General features: G+C 42.3%; 1 protein-coding gene across 1 annotated transcript; it reads right to left on the bottom strand.

Annotated features, from left to right (window-relative positions):
- Positions 1–893: 893 nt before the first annotated feature.
- iffo1b (intermediate filament family orphan 1b) lies at positions 894–17,820 on the bottom strand. Its single transcript, XM_023263774.3, has 9 exons — positions 16,577–17,820; positions 10,764–10,824; positions 9,347–9,442; positions 8,955–9,095; positions 8,685–8,869; positions 7,860–7,986; positions 6,551–6,643; positions 5,821–5,951; positions 894–4,020 (listed from the first exon to the last, which is right to left on the bottom strand). Exons 1-9 carry the CDS (start codon positions 17,488–17,490, stop codon positions 3,927–3,929), a joined length of 1,842 nt encoding a protein of 613 aa, XP_023119542.1. The 5' UTR covers positions 17,491–17,820; the 3' UTR covers positions 894–3,926.
- Positions 17,821–18,070: the final 250 nt, after the last annotated feature.

Raw genomic sequence — 18,070 nt, 5'->3', positions numbered from 1 at the left:
CTCTGGTTTCCATGGAGAACCCCTGAACCAAGTCTGAAGCAGCTGCTGTCTGTTTTTACAGCTGGATTGTGGAAGTAGTTCACTGTCTGTGGAGTCATTTTAGGAGCTCTGATTAGTGGTACTATGACTCCTTCTAGACCTCCTGATTAGTGCTACTATGACTCCTTCTAGACCTCCTGATTAGTGGTCCTATGACTCCTTCTAGACCTCCTGATTAGTGGTACTATGACTCCTTCTATACCTCCTGATTAGTGGTACTATGACTCCTTCTAGACCTCCTGATTAGTGGTAGTATGACTCCTTCTAGACCTCCTGATTAGTGGCACTATGACTCCTTCTAGACCTCCTGATTAGTGGTACTATGACTCCTTCTAGACCTCCTGATTAGTGGTACTATGACTCCTTCTAGACCTCCTGATTACTGCTGACTCTGTGCTTCACTGGTTTTTAGTTGCTCACTGATCTTCCTGGATCCTTTTCCATCTTTGTCGAGTCTCTCAGTCAGATTTTTCTCTTCCTCTGTTCAGTTGTTTTCCATGTGGATCCATGATGCAGACATAGATAGACCCAGTCCATAGGTCCAGAACTGAGAAAGTTCTGCTGTTCCCAGCTCATTTTAGAACCATGTTCTTGCAGTTAGGCTGATTGGAAATCACAGCTGGACTCAGTTTAATTCTTTGAGTTTGTGAATTTTCATCATCATCTTTATAAAAAGTTTGTTTTTTGATGATTCATCAGAGAAAATATTCTGCTGTTCTGTTGAGAAATAACTCAGTTTGAGTGTTTCTAATGGTATAAACAGAAGAACACATCACAAGTAAAAAGAATTCCAAAAGTTTGCATGAACAGGCTGATTAACTTGAAGGTGAACATAAAAACGAGGCTCATTGTTGTTCTCAGTTGCATCTTTTATTCATTCTTCTCTCTCGTTACACACTGAAGCTCTGCAGTGAAGCTGTTCAGTCACTAATCTTCAAGTTCAAAGCTGCAGCGGGACACATCTGGATCAACAACCGGCAAAATGCCAAATTCATGTGTGACAAATTGAATATTTTCAGTCTTTCTCCTCTAGAAATACCAAAAAAAGACTTTTTTTTGTTCTTAACTGCCATAATTTCCTTTGAGAAGCTAAATAGAGCGTCGGGTCGTTGTGTTAATTCAAAGCTTTTGCGGTTTTCTTTTCAGGTGTGTGACCGAGGTCAGTCTTCTGCAGTCTTTAAACACAAGTATATATTCAAAGCTATATTTCCTTTACACAGATAAAGTCAAAGCCATCGGCGTCATTTCGCTAAAGCATTTGCATTTCAGTAGTCTGAAGGTATTTTTAAACTGACTTTACTCGGCCCGCCACAAACACTCAGAAAGAAAAGTACCAATGGAAAAAAACCTCCATTATCATCTTGATTTATCCATTTTGGCTCAAATGTCACTGATTGAAGTCAAGCAGAATCTCATTGTTCTGTTCCATGTTGTGCGTCTGCACCAGTTAAAGCCTTTTTAAAAACACCGTACAGACAAAACACCCAGAACTTCACACACTGACACATGCATACATAGACTCACTCAGTGTGTGGAAGGAACACAAAACTAAAGCAAACGGTGTTTTAAGGTCTCCGTCAGAGTCCGACATGCTTCAAATCCTCCTCATTTTACTGGAACGAGAAAGAACCTGACGGCAGAAACTACAGCAGAACTACATTTAGAAACGGAGACGAAACCCTGCAGAGTTTCCTGCAGCAGTTTGTGGTTTAATGTGTCCAGAAACACAGAAATAAAACGAGGTCTGTGTCAAATGCAGCGTGTAAGACGGAGCAGAAGACGAAAAGTGTCTGTCTCCAGCATGTTCTGTTCGGTTGCTATGGTAACAACGGTGCTGATTGCTTCCTATTCTACACTTTGCTTCCTTCTAACAGGCTCAAAAATAGGTTCATTATATACATTAAGCACCAAGAGGAAGAGCTTCGGCAGCTAGATTCAGTCTTTTTGTTCACTCTCTGACCTTTCTGCTTTGTTTTGGCACTCAACGGCTAAATTATTTGTATTTCTCGTGGCCCGTTCTGCTCACTCATGCAGTTTCTCTAAACTATCACTAACAGCTTCTACAGACTCTCAGAAGTTCATCTTTTCCTCCAAACTTAAACCTGAAAACTACCATGCATCCGACTGCCGCTGAGCTCATCTGATCCTCAGCTGTTTCCTGCTGCAGATGTTGATAAATTCACTTGTTGCTGCTCCCACGTTCCCTTTGAAACGTTCATCAGGTTATTTAGCGTCATAAATATTAAAATCTGCTGCGACTGCACTGGAAATATGAGCGCCTTCGTCAGAATGAAGGTAAATGTACGTCTGACGGAGGGAATTCACAGTTTATAATTAACTAGAAGGAGACCAAAACCTGCTTTTTTCAGTAGTTTCAATATAAGACAAGCAGGAAGTCAGTTAATAACACACCGAGTCACACCGTGTGTTATCAGAAGACGTTTTTAGCTTTTAGCACATCATTGCACACAAATAACTTAACCTTTAACATCTTAAAATAAGACGTTAACTTGCCGGAGGTGTTTCATTTCTATCCTACAGAAATAACAGTTCTGGTGCTTTTTCTGTCCCATTAAGCCCAAATGTTTGGATTTATTTCTGACTGAAGGTTTGATGATTGAATTCTTCGTCCTGCAGATGGAAAGCAAACCGATGGTGCAGCTTTGAGGCAGTAAAACGCTGAATCCTGACATCTTATTATGTGAAGATTCATCATGTTTAACCCTCGTGTTGTCTTAACGTTCTGAACACTCCCCTCATCCTGAGGGTCTAAAATGAGCCGCCTCCACTGAGCCTCTAAAATAAAGCCAACCCAAAATCTATTTTACATGAAGAAACAACCTGTCAGGCATCACACACTTGGTGAATGTCTGGGTTTTTCCCTCTGTAGAGGCCATAAAGACTGTATTTCATCAGTGGACACCACTCGTTTTAACCTTTTTCTTTACTAAAGTAGAGGTTTAATCTCACTATTATTGCTGCTAAAAGTACTGCATAGGTGTAAACAGTATTTGTTGAGCAAAACACAGTACTTGTATATTCTAAGAAAGTACCAGAAACTTGCAGAAAGTAGCTTGAAATGCATTTTCTGAAGGGAAACGCCAATAGTTCTGTATGCTGCACAATGGAATTCAACTACGAAATACTAGTCTTCTCTCCTCAGTAATAAGAATAAAACAGCCATAGATGCACAACAGAAATATAAAGAACATATTAAATTCTAATTAGCTTATTTAGGACAGTATGCAAGTTTGTGTGCATTTGTTTTACTGTTTTATCTCCTGGATGTCCGAAAAAATCTGATCTATGACCTGCTGGTTCCTGAAACTTAAAAACTACACTCACGGCTTCAGCTTTACTTTTTCTAACAGTGGAGTTACTTTAGGAAAAGTCATCAAATTTGAAGTTGAAAAAAGGGTAATTTAGGGGCTTTTCTCTGCTTTAAACATAGTGGTCGGGTCATTTCTGACCCTAAGACAACATGAGGGTTGAATCCAGATCCACTGGTGAAGCTCATATTTATCACGTCAACTCCAGACGACCGTCTGATCTGCTTTGTGTTGACCAGTAGAAGGACTGGAAATGTGTGAGGAGTGACTCTGACAGCAGAATATCTGAAGAATATTTATTATTATTATTATTATTATTATTATTATTATTATTATTATGGTGTGTAGAGTGAATAACTCAGACTAAACTTTCCTGACAAACTATGTCTCCTAAATCTCCTAAAACTCTCCATTTATCACAAGATTTTGCTGTTTTTCCATCAATAAATGACTAAATAAATAGATGTAAATGTAGTGTTGCCATAGTTACGGGGTGTGTATTGCGTCGTGTGGTACTGCAGCTGGACGCCGCCGCGGTCACGTGACCACAGCCAGGTGTCAAGATCTGGGTGAAGACGAGGGTGGAGATGATGAAGATTTATCGCTTTCTTTCTGGTCGCCGTCGTCAGAAGCTGCAGGAGCTGCAGAGTTACTGAGAAAAACAAACTGGAGTCAGTCTGCAGCTTTAAACATCACTTATTCTGCTTTCTGCAAAAAGCACAGCACTGCAGGACATTCAGACTCTGTTACAGTTTTCTGTAAAATCCAGACACAAAATGACAGAAATGAGACACAAAAACGGCAAAAACAAGACACAGAATGACAACAAACTAATGAAATGACAAAAACAAGACACAAAACAACACAAACAAGACACAAAATGATAAAAAACAAATCATAAAATGACAAAAACCAGACACAAAATGACAAAAACAAGTCATAAAACAGCAAACCAAGACACAAAATGACAAAAAACTAATGATAAAATGACAAAAACAAGACACAAAATGACAAAAACAAGACACAAAATGACAGAAAAGAGACACAAAATGACAAAAATGAGACAGAAAATTACAAAAACGAGACACAAAATGATAGACGAGACAAAATAACAAAAATGAGACAGAAAACGACAAAAACCAGACGCAAAATTACAGAAATGAAACACAAAACAACAAAAACTAGACACAAATGACAAAAAAAATCATAAAATGACAAAAACAAGACACAAAGTTACAAAAACAAGACACAAAATGACAGAAATGAGACACAAAATGACAAAAACATGGCACAAAACGACAAAAACAAGTCATAAAATGACAAAAACAAGACACAAAATGACAAAAAACAAATAAAACGACAAAAACAAGGCACAAAAATGACAGAAATGAGACACAAAGTAACAAAAATGAAACAGAAAACGACAAAAACGAGACACAAAATGACAGAAACGAGACACAAAATAACAAAAACTACACACAAATGACAAAAAACAAGTCATAAAATGACAAAAACTAGACACAAAATGGCAAAAACAAGTCATAAAACGGCAAAAACAAGACTCAAAATGACAGAAATGAGACAAAACAAAAACTAGACACAAATGACAAAAAACAAATTATAAAACGACAAAAACAAGACACAAAATGACAAAAACAAGACACAAAATGACAGAAAAGAGACACAAAATGACAAAAATGAGACAGAAAATGACAAAAACGAGACACAAAATGATAGATGAGACAAAATAACAAAAATGAGACAGAAAACGACAAAAACCAGACACAAAATGACAGAAATGAAACAAAAAACTAGACACAAATGACAAAAAACAAATTATAAAACGACAAAAACAAGACACAAAATGACAAAAACAAGACACAAAATGACAGAAAAGAGACACAAAAATGACAAAAAAACTTGGCACAACATGACAAAAACAAGTCATAAAACAACAAAAACAATACACAGAATGACAAAAAACAAATGAAACGACAAAAACAAGACACAAAACAACAAAAACGAGACACAAAAGACAAAAGCGTTATCAACAGGGTTGTTGTGGGACACGTTCCATAAATAATAATTATTATTGAAAATATTATGGTGATTAAAGAAAACGTTCCCACAATTACAAGAGACATCAATTAAAAAATAATATCAAAAAAGAAAAAAGAGATTTAAATTTCATTTTAACTGTTTTATTAGAGATTTAGTTTGGTCATCAGGGAGGTGGGACAAGAGAAAAATGTCATTTTAGGAGGAACTCCAGACTTATTTGGTATTTTAAAAATATTTTCAAACATTCTTTTCTCCTAGTTTTTTAGATTTGGTCTCAGAACAACTGCATGTTTTAGGATTTTGTAGGTGGATTATTTGAAATTTGATGAGTGTAAAATGTCCTCCAGTTCTAGAATGAGCCGTGGTCAGCTGAGGGTTAATGAATGCTCACCTGTCTCCGCTCTGAGTGATGAGCCTCCTGCAGGTCTCCATCTGAACGTCCAGACCTCGTTTCATGGAGCACATCTCCATGTACTCGTGCAGGTGACGGTTCATGTCGCTCTTCGCTGTGGCCAGCTCCAGCTGACGTCACAGAAAATACAATCCAGATGTTTCAATCCACGCAGTCACACAGTTTATCTTAGTTTTACAGAACTTTATTCAACTGCTTTAAGTCAAAAAAAGAAGAATTTGTTCACAGATGAGACATTAAAAGAAAACAGAGTTCTAACAAGTTGCTCTAAATGAGTCAAAGTTGACCTACACTAATGTTCAAAAGTTTGGGGTCATCCAGACAATTCCATGTTTTCCATGAAAACTCCCACTTTTATCCATGTGCTAACATAACTGCACAAGGGTTTTCTAATCATCAATGAGCCTTTCAACACCATTAGCTAACACAATGTAGCATTAGAACACAGGAGTGATGGTTGCTGGAAATGTTCCTCTGTACCCCTATGGAGATATTCCATTAACAATCAGCTGTTTCCAGCTACAATAGTCATTTACCACATTAACAATGTCTACACTGGATTTATCATTCATTTAATGTTATCTTCATTGAAAAAACTGCTTTTCTTTCAAAAATAAGGACATTTCTAAGCGACTCTCCACCTTTGAACTGTAGCATAAACTAAAACTGTACATGAAGCAGCTATTAAAGTTACTGCAGAGAGTCTGACCTCGATCTGGTCGATGGTCTCCTGGTATTCTTTCTCTCTGGACTTGAACAGACACTCGGTGTCATTAATCACCTTTTCCAGACAGTCGTCCTGCTGCAGACACACAAGAAGAAACACAACTTCAACCACGCAGTCCTGCACCGACTCACAAACACTCGGCTCAGATTCCAGCAGCTGAATCAGCAGCGCTCAGAAAAACAAACAGCGACATGAATCTGTAGGAAACAAACACAGCAGCGAACAGACAGACGTGATGTTCTGAAGGTCAGCAGTGTGAGGATCCATCGACCCAAACGCCGTCCTGCTGCGCCACTCTAAAGGCTTCCTGGAGTCTGAACTGATCAAACCTACTGAGCTGATGAGAGTCGGGATGAAAACAGGAACAGAACTGAGCTCCTCAAGGTTCCACTGAAGGTCTGGAGGTGTTTAAATGATCTGAGGCTGAACTTTGTGGGTTTTCAATGTTCCAAGGAGTAAAATTAGAGAGAGTACTGGGTCGGACCATCATTTGCCTTCAGAACTGCTTTAATTCTTCGCGGCTGGAAACGTTCCTCAGAGGTTTTGGTCCATATGGACGTGAGAACATCAAAGAGTTACTGCACGATGAGAATCTCCTGTTGAACCACAACCCAAAGGTTCTGTTGCATGGAGGCCAGTGGAGTCCAGAGAACTCATTATTATGTACAAGAAGCTACTTTGAGATGATCTGAGCTTTGTGACGAGGAGGTTCTCCTGCATAAGATGGTTCAGAACCAAGATGGATCCACGGTTCATGTTGTTGACACCAAACTGTGACCATCAGCAGCAGAAACCAGACTCATCAGACCAATCAACCTTCTTCTACGGTCCAGTTTAGGTGGAGTTTCCTGCACTGTGATCTTCTGCTGCTGTATCTGTTCAAGCTTCAACGTGTTCTTCAAAGATGTTCTCCTGCTTGGTTCTACCAGTAGTTATCTGACTAACTGTTGTCTTTAAACATCTCCAAGACTCCTCCAGAGACGGTTGTAGACCTGCAGGTTCTGAAGCAGTCGAACCATCTAACCACCATCTAAGCTCACTTAAATCACGTCGCTTCTTCATTCTGAGACTCAGTTTGAACTTCAGCAGCTCGTCTTCACAGGTATAAATGAGCTGCTGCCGTGTGATTGGCTGATTGGATGCTTAACGAGCAGGTGAACAGGTGAACCTGACAGTTTCAGGTGAGTTAATTAAAGTTCCTATCAGGCTGCCGAGGAGACAAATCTGAGCGTTCTGGATTCGTTTATGTTGTAATCAGATTACATTACATCATCCAGGTGTGTCAGGTTACCTCTCCAGGTGGGTGGGCGGGGTCTGGAGGCAGAGTGCATCCTGGGAAATCCTCCCACAGCAGCAGCGTCTCTTCGGTCTCCTCCCAGGCAAGACTGTCGCAGTCGTCCTCGAACTCACACTCACGCCTGAAACACACACACAAATATACACAAAAACACACACAGAGACACACACATATACACAAACACATACACAGAGACACACACAGAGAAAACAAGGAAAACACAAACATACAGAGACACATAAACATTATCACAGACACACAAATACACACAACCACACACACACACACACACACACACACACACACACACACACACACACACACACACACACACACGCACACAAATACACACAAAGATAACAAGGAAAACATAGAGAGACACACACATATACACACATAGATACACAAATATACACACAAACATACAGAGGCACAAACACACAAATATACACACAAACACACACACACAGTCACACAAACACAATCACAGACAAACAAATACACAAAGACACACAAAAATTGAATACACACACAAACACAACCACACACACAAATATACACAAACATACACATAGATAACAAGGAAAACATACAAACATACAGAGACACACACAAATACACACATAGATACACAAGTATACACACGAACATACAGAGACACACATAGATACATAACCACACACACACAAATACACACAGTGACACAGACAGACACACAAACACACAAACAGAAGCACACAGTGAACATTAATCAGTAAAGTGCAGGATAAAGATAAAGATGATGGAGACGATGATGAAGATGACGTCTGGTCCACTCACAGCTGGTTTAACATCCTCTGCATCTCCTCGTTGATCTGATTGGCCGACGAGCCTCCGTGTTCGTCGTCTCTGGCCAATCCGCCGTCGCTCTCCGAGGTGCTGACGGTGTCGTCGCACTCGCTGCCGTTGAAGGACAGCGGCGTCTGTTTCCGCCGGCAGTTCAGGGTCGGCTGGTTGTTGGGAACCTGCAGGAGACCGGAGGAGTCAGAACGACACCGCTAAACCAGAACCGGAACCAGAACCAGAACCAGGACCAGGAGCGGCTGGTACCTGGTACATCTGGATCACGTCCTCACAGTTCCTCTGCTGGGCCACGTCGCACAGCCGAGCCGTGATGTCGATCCTCCTGCAGATGTCCATGTCCACCTTCATGGCCTTCTCCTGGATCTTACTGTCCAGTTCTGACAGGTTCTGGACGCACAAACGGAAACACGACATTAAAGACCGAGAATCAGTCCGATACAGATCCTGAGGCAGAACCCAGAGGTCCGTCAGAACCAAACTTGATGGAGTCAGTGGTTCTTACAAAGTCATGCAGTCTGATATGTAAAGGTTCGAGCTGCAGTTTGTATCTGAATGAAGCTGTGAGGAACAATAATGGAAAAGTGTCGTCACGGTAACGGACCGATGGAACAGAAATGATCCAGAACTTCAGAACTCACGTTGCTCATGAGGCCTTTGAACAGAACCAGCTCAGCCTTCAGCTGCTGGACTCTGAGAGCCAGTTCATCCTGACAGCCCTCGCTCTCCTGGAGGTCCTGAACACACACAAACACACACATTAACACAACAGAAACACACACAGTTCTGTCTGTCCTGAGCTACAACAAAAAACAAAGTTTATCTTCAAAACAAAACATTGTGATCCTGAATGAATAATCTGCAGGTCGGAGCTGTGGACGTGTGTCGTCATGACAACGCTGTCATGGACGTGTGTCGTTATGGTAACGCTGCCGTGGGTGTGTAGTCATGGCAACGCTGCCGTGGACATGTGTTGTCATGACAACGCTGTCATGGACGTGTGTCATTATGGTAACGCTGCCGTGGATGTGTGTCGTCATGGCAACGCTGCCTTGGACATGTGTCGTCATGACAACGCTGTCATGGACGTGTCTCGTTATGGTAACGCTGCCGTGGGTGTGTAGTCATGGCAACGCTGCCGTGGACATGTGTTGTCATGACAACGCTGTCATGAACGTGTGTCGTTACGGTAAAACTGCCGTGGGCGTTTGTCGTCATGGCAACGCTGTCGTGGACTTGTGCCGTCACGGTAACGCGGCTACTGATGTCTGCCATCATGGTAACACTGCCACGGACGTGTGTTGTCATGGTAATACTGCCGTGGACGTGTGTCGTCATGACAACACTGTCGTGGACGTGTGTCGTCATGGTAACGCTCCCCTCCGTTCATCAGTTCATACCATCTCTACATCATTTGTCTCTTGTGGTGTTTTTCTGTTTGTGCTCTGCAGCTGATGTTCTGCTGAACAGGGAAGCACGCTGATTCCTGGCAATGGTGCACGTGCACGTGCACACATACAGACACAAACAGGAAACCAAGCTGTGAGTGCACAAAGACACAACTGTAGGAAGTCCAAATATGGGAGCTTGGTGCTGGAGGATGAAGACACAAAAGAAGAATTTGTCTTTGGTCATTTTCCTTCTTGAGATGAGAACCAGTGGAACTGTTCAACCAGCTGACGGCCAGATGTTGAAGGAACCAATCAGAAGAAGGGAGTCAGGACTTAATGAGAACCAGGCAGCAGCAAGGATAGTGACAGTAATCTGCAGTAAAACCACTAATATTTAACATCAGCATTGTGAACAGACCCACAGCAGAGACTAAAACAACCGTCACTGCAGCCTCACACCAACACACTGCAGTCACGTTTCCATCACTTCACTTCCTGGAGACTCAACCTCACCTCCACTGTAACCCTCAGAACCCAAAACCAACAGGAAGTTAAAAAGGCTTGAGACATAAAACAGCTAAAGGAGTCCAGTTATGAAGCAGAATGAGACTAGCCCCAGATTCTCTATGAGACGGTTTTCAGGTGAACTGCAGGCAGTGTTTGTTACCTCCTGAAGGTCTGTGATCTTCTGCTGCAGGTCCATCCTCATCGTGTATTCTTCTTCCCACCTGACAGACAAAGAAATCAGAGTTAAGTCGGTGAGTTAATGTAGATAAAGAACATCAGGTTCATGAATAAACAGACTGATGCTCAGCTTTTATCTAAACAACAGGTTAGAAATCCAGCGGAAAGTCAATCAGACTCTTCACGGCTCAGTGTTGGAGCTGCAACTAAAGAATGTTTTCAGATTTAACTGTAGTTTCTCTGGAATTAACACTAAAAATCACGTCACAGCACAAACAAACCACTGGACCACTAGTCTGTTGATGGTTTTCTGGATGAATCGATCAGCTGTTTGGTTCTAAAATGTCATAAACTGGTGAAAAATGTGGATCAGAGTTTCGTCAAATGTCTGTTTAGTCCAAAGATCTGCAGTTTACTGTCACAGAGGAAAGAAAATAGAAAATATTCACAATTAAGAAGCTGAAAACACAGAATTTAGACAGTTTTTATTAAAAATGACTCAAACTGATTTAATAGCTAATGATTATTTGGTGAATTGTTGCATCTCTAGTGACTTTACTGTCCAGGATTCACTGGAGATCAAAAACAGACTTAGTGGGTTTAATAAATCAGTCACACTGAGGATGTCTGCTGCTGAATTAACCGGTAAAACATGTTATTTTTAATCATAAATACCCTGATGAAACTGAAAATCTTCACACAGACGCTTTAATTTGTTGTGCCTGGGACACATTGATATTTCATGTCAGTCCCTGTAAAAAATTCACAATCATCCTGTAAAACTAGAATTTATCTCAGCCGTCGTTCACCTGATTTGTGTTTTATGAGCGACGTTTAATTCTGCCTGACGACAGAGAATAACTTCAGTTTAAACAGACATGAGGCAGCAGGAAACTGATCAGAGTGAGGTAATGTGACGGATTTACTTCATACAAAACCTGTGATGTCACACAGTGATGTCATGTTCAGGTTAAATCCGACAGATTAACGCAGCACAACGTTCAGACCTGCAGGGAAACTAAAACAACTGAGTCATGAAAGGAGCTGCCTGTCAAACAGCAGCTGCTTGTCAAACAGAAAGAAGAGAGGAGCCGGGTTCTGCAGGACGACTTGCAGCAGCCGCAGCTGCAGCGCATGCTGCAATGCAGATATAGAGGGGAGGAGGGGGGAGGAGAGCGGAGGAGAGGGGAGGAGGGGGGAGGAGAGGGGAGGGGGGAGGGCTCTGTGTGTTTACAGGAGAAGCTGAAGCTGAAGGAGAAGCTGAAGGTGTCCTTGAATAAAATACTTAAACTGCAGCAAAAACAGCTACATGCAATCTGTGGATTTATTAGTTCTGTTATAGATCTGAAACTATCCATCCATCCATCCATCCATCCATCCATCCATCCATCCATCCATCCATCCATCCATCCATCCATCTATCCATCCATCCATCCATCCATCCATCCATCCATCCATCAATCATCCATCCATCAATCATCCATCCATCCATCGATCATTCATCCATCCATCAATCATCCATCCATCAATCATCCATCCATCAATCCATCATCCATCATCCATCCATCCATCATCAATCATCCATCCATCCATCCATCAATCATCCATCCATCCATTAATCATCCATCCATCCATCCATCCATCATCCATCAATCATCCATCAATCATCCATCCATCCATCCATCCATCCATCCATCCATCTATCCGTCCATCCATCCATCCGTCCATCCATCCATCGATCATTCATCCATCCATCAATCATCCATCCATCAATCATCCATCCATCAATCATCCATCCATCCATCCGTCCATCCGTCCATCCGTCCATCTATCATCCATCCATCCATCCATCCATCCATCCATCCATCCGTCCATCTATCATCCATCCATCCATCCATCCATCCATCGATCATTCATCCATCCATCAATCATCCATCCATCAATCATCCATCAATCATCCATCCATCCATCCATCCATCCATCCATCCATCCATCCATCCATCAATCATCCATCCATCAATCATCCATCCATCAATCATCCATCCATCCATCGATCATTCATCCATCCATCAATCATCCATCCATCAATCATCCATCCATCAATCATCCATCCATCAATCATCCATCCATCCATCAATCATCCATCCATCCATCATCAATCATCCATCCATTAATCATCCATCATCCATCCATCCATCATCCATCCATCCATCATCCATCCATCAATCATCCATCCATCCATCATCCATCCATCATCCATCCATCAATCATCCATTCATCATCCATCCATCAATTATCCATCCATCATCAATCATCTATCATCAATCTATCCATCCATCCATCCATCCATCCATCCATCCACCCATCAATCATCCATCCATCATCCATGCATCAATCATCCATCCATCCATCAATCAATCATCCATCCATCCATCCATCCATCCATCCATCCATCCATCAATCATCCATCCATCCATCATCCATCCATCATCCAACCATCATCTCTACAACTCTTAGTCCTCAGCAGGTGGAGGGGCGGAGTCTATCCCAGCTGACTGAGGCTGAAGGTTCACCTGGACAGGGAAGAGTCTATCACAGAGCTTCCAGTCATTCTAGGCTGATCCATTCTTTATAAAGAGTTATTCAGGTTTTCTGCTGAATATTCTGCATTTTTTAGTACATTTATGAGTTATATTCACTAGATTCCAATGATTTTAAAGTTCACTTGTTATTTGTTTCTTACTGTGAACAAAACAAAAATACATAATATTGTGTTTGATGTATTTTTGGGGGGTCTGAGGAGGGAACAGATGTCTGAAAATAAATCCATGACTCCTGTTTCAGCAAACATTACCAGCATGCAGACAGGATCAAGTGTCTCGTTAGATCATTTTACACACATTTCTTCTTTTTTGGTTTAAACTTCATTTAAAAGACACAGACTCTGTACTCACACAAACAGCAACGTGAGAGAAACTTTGATTTAGTTCAGATTTTCTGTACAGATGCAGAATGATTCATTCTTTTCAGAGTTATTTGAGTCATCTGATGAAAACTTGAGTATTTTTCAGAAAATATTCCAACATCATTAGTTTTTCCAGCCTTCATGTAAAGGTCTCAGGTGCTCACTGTGAATCTGAGCTGGTTTCATCTGGAGGAAAACTGGTTTTATTATGCCGATGGTCTTCAGGTAAACAGACACCTGAGAGTCCAACGCCTTCGTTCACAGGCAGAGGAACGGAAACGTGAAGGTTTCCAGTTCTTCAGAGACAGAAAGTCTGGACTCAAAGAGACACAAAGAGCTCAGTGTGCTGCTCAGACTGATGAATGCATGAGCGCTCACTCAGACATAACATGAAGGAATTCAGACGTTTAATCACCGTCTGCCAGAGTTTAGACAGTTCCTCCAAGAATGTAGGCTCTGATTATTCTCTTTGTTCATTATTTTGACTTCATTTGTTCCAGTTATTACCTGGTCTTGTCAATAAATGTAGAGAAAGTTTCATGTTTCGTTTTTATACCGACATCATGGCGATTATCAGAACAGTTGGTGACTGATTAAATAATCGATGAATCGCTTTGGTTTTGAGACACTCATGGATGTTTTCACCATCCTGGGACATTTTAGAGACAATATTTCTTTGTTGTTGCCCTGAAGAGGCAAAAAATACAGATTTAACTGTAGTTTGTCTGGAATTCACACTAAAATCACATCACAGCATGAACAAATTGCTGGACCATCTGTTGATGGTTTTCTGGATGAATCGATCAACTATTTGGTTCTAAAAAGTCATAAAATGTGCATCAGAGTTTCCTCAAATGTCTGTTTATTCCAAAGATCTTCAGTTTACTGTCAGTGAAGAAAGAAATCTGAGAATATTCATATTGAAGAAGCTGAAATCATGGTGTTTTGAACTGAAAAATTTAATAAAACGGAACAGACAGAATCATCAGATTGTCAACTTTCCGACAGTCCTTGAACTACTCACAGACTACATTTCCACATGTAAGCTAAAAAATATTTAATAAAAATCACTTTATTTTTTTAAGTCTGGTTTAAAAATACAGGCTGAAAATAGATTATTTGTTTTGCCTCTAAAATATCAGAAAAATGTGAGCATCCTGAATCTAAAATCCACTGGAGGCGACCAAATTGGAGCTAAAAAAAAATATCAGGATTCCTTCATAACGTCCTCTGCTTGGCGTTAAATCAGAACTTTTTTAAATGGAGTTTGGTTTGATGAAGGTTCTTTGTCGAGCTATAATGATGTCTATGAAGATGTCTATGGTTAGTTCAAGGACCATCGGAAAGCTGACAATTCTTTCTGTTCCATTAATCTGTTTTATTACATTTTTCAGTTCAAAACACCATGATTTCAGCTTCTTTAATGTGAATATTTTCTGGTTTCTTTCCTCTTTTTAGCTCCAATTTGGTCGCCTCCAGTGGATTTTGGATTCAGGATGATCAACATTTTTCAGATATTTTATAGACAATCAAATAATCTATATTCAGCCTGTATTTTTAAACCAGACTTAAAGAATTCAGTGATTTTGATGAAATATTTTAGCTTAGATGTGGGAATGTAGTCTGTGATTAGTTCAGGACCGTCGGAAAGTTGACAATCCGACAGTTCTTTCTGTTCCATTAATCTGTTTTATGACATTTTTCAGTTCAAAACATCGTGATTTCAGCTCCTTCAGCGTGAATACTTTCTGGTATCTTTCCTCTGTGACAATAAACTGATGATTTTTGGACTAAACAGGACATTTGAGGAAACTCTGATCCACATTTTTCACCATTTTATGACTTTTTAGAACCAAACAGCTGATTGATTCATCCAGGAAACAATGAGCAGACTAATAGTCTAATGGTTTGTTCGTGCTATGATGTGATTTTGGTGTGAATTCCAGAGAAACTACAGTTAAATCTGTATTTTTGGCCTCTTTAGGGCAACAACTAAGAAATAAACGTCCATCAGTGTCTTAAAACCAAAGGTGACGTCTTTATAAAGACTTATTTTGTTCAACCAGCAGTCAGAAACTCAGTTAATTAAACATCTGGAGCTTCAACGATTTGGAGCTTTAATCAATTAGTTTAGTGAGGAATTAACTGAGAAAAACAGTCTAAATTCTGTGATTTCAGCATCTTAAATGTGAATATTTTCTGTTCTTTCCTCTGTGACAGTAAACTGAAGATCTTTGGACTAAACAAGACATTTGAGGAAACTTTGATCCACAGTTTTCACCATTTTATGACTTTTTAGAACCAATTGATTTATTCTTAAATAATCCACATTGAAAGTATTATTATTATTATTATTATTATCATTATTACATCTGCGGCTCTAACGGTCATGTTCTGTTGTTGGAATCTGATTGTTTTCCAGTTTTTCATGACTGAGCTGAACTCTTTCTGACTGTAGAGACTTTCAGCCTCCTGGATGTTTTTTATTGATTCCTTCAGACGAAGATTGTTTCTGATCGATTCCTCTGATGTCACCGATCGTCTGACCTTCGCTCTGGTCAACGTTCGTCTCTCAGCTGTTCAGACTGACGGAGCTCAGAGCTGAGTCAGCTGCTGTGGAGACCACTGCAGCAATGCACCCACAACTGCCCCACGATACTGCCCCAATACGGACAACTGCCCCAGGAAACTGCATCTCCACACAATCTGCCCCAACAAACTGCCAAATACAGTAAATCTACCTACCTACCTGCCCCTTTATCTAATTGCACCCTCTACCTGCCCCCCCCCCCCCCCCCCCTTTCTACCTGCCCCTCCAGGTGAGCTCCTACCTCCTCTTGAACTCGTCCCTCTCCCTCTTCACTTTGGCCAGGACGTTGTACAGAGCTCTGATCTCGGGTGTGATGGTGTCGATCTGGACCCCGACCCCGTCCGGATGGACCCAGGACACCCCGGGGCTGGTCACACGCTCCGATCCGGGCCCGAACTTGCGGCTGTGGTTGTAGGACCAGATGGTTCCGGGGAGGAAGCGGGGCGGGGGGTTGGTGCCGCTGGAGACCGGTTTGGGTCCCGGAGAGTCCGGGCAGGGGGAGGCCTGGCTGACGGTGATGGTGGGGTGGGAGGTCTGGGCCGAACCGGAGCCTTCAGAGGAGGGGAGGCCGGTGCTGGACGGGAACAGGGAGGTGGGCCTGCGGGCGGAGTTGTTGGTGTTGTGGAAGGGCAGAGAACCGGGCCGCAGCGGGATGGTGCCCACGAAGCCGGTCTGCACGGCGGCCTCTTGGCTGCGCGTCCCGCCGCCGTCGCCGCCCCCCGGAGCGGCCTGCTGGGCCTCCAGAGCCTGCTGCAGCTGCTTCTCCAGAACCTTGTTCCGGCGCTCCAGTTCGTGCACTTTGGCCAGGAAGCAGCGGAACCGCAGGTTGAGGGTCTTCAGGACGCTGATGTTGGAGCCCAGGTCGTTCCGCAGCGCCATGGCGGCGGGGGGGTGCGGCGCGGCGCGCTGCGGGAAGCCGCTGCCGGGGAGGTGGAGGAAGCCTGGAGGTCCGGGGAAGTCGGCCTGGTCCGGCCCGGAGCCCGGCTGCTCGGACAGCAGGAAGGAAGCCGGGTCCGCTGCTCCGAACACCGGGTCCGGCAGGAGGCCGGAGGGGGAGTCCGGGTGAGTCTGGATCTGCTGCGGCGGCTGGAGGTTGGAGCCCCCCAACAAAGGATTCATCTGGTACGGAAAACTGAAGCGCTGCAGATCTGGCATGAACCCGGACGGACTGGTCTCTCTACAGCAGAACTCAGACACCGAACCGAACCTCCAGCTCCCCAGACCGGATTATATAACGGCTCTAATCTGATCTAAAGCTCCGGTCAGCGGCTGATGGTGGAGACTGATCCCGGAGATGAGCCGCTGCAGGCGGGGGAGGAGGAACCGGGAGGATGTTCTGCAAAAATAAACGCAAATAAAGGGAGAAAAGCCGCAGAGCTGAGAATGAATCAGACAGAATCGGAACCACCGCGTCACTGAGCTTCTGGCACCAGAAGAACCGCAGGAGGAGCTGCGGGTTGGACCAGCTGGTACCGTAAAGACCCGAGCAGAGGCGCAACGAGCTGCCCAGACAGACTCCTGATGGAAAATAACAACCAAAGACTAAAACACAACAAATTAAAAAAATACTGAGGATCTAATAGTGCTGTTGTGGTGATTTAAATATAAAAGAATAATAAGTTATTATTGTATTTCCGATGGAGAGTTTAAGTCTGTTTGTGTTTCCTGCAAGAGGTGTTTCTATTATTGTGTCCACCCCTCTAAGATAGTAAGTAGTAGTAGTAGTAGTAGAAGT

The sequence above is a fragment of the Amphiprion ocellaris genome, chromosome 9, assembly GCF_022539595.1.
Source record: "Amphiprion ocellaris isolate individual 3 ecotype Okinawa chromosome 9, ASM2253959v1, whole genome shotgun sequence".
NCBI lineage: Eukaryota > Metazoa > Chordata > Actinopteri > Pomacentridae > Amphiprion > Amphiprion ocellaris.
This window is presented reverse-complemented; position numbering and strand designations above follow the sequence as displayed.

Bases quoted from the DNA above. Each gene is read 5' to 3' on its own strand.
- iffo1b (XM_023263774.3), bottom strand. From the start codon at position 17,490: ATGCCAGATCTGCAGCGCTTCAGTTTTCCGTACCAGATGAATCCTTTG. The intron at 8,870-8,954 runs GTACCAGCCGCT...GGTCTCCTGCAG, and splicing joins ACGTGATCCAGATGTACCAG to GTTCCCAACAACCAGCCGAC. The intron at 4,021-5,820 runs GTGAGCATTCAT...TGTTTTTCTCAG, and splicing joins ATCACTCAGAGCGGAGACAG to TAACTCTGCAGCTCCTGCAG.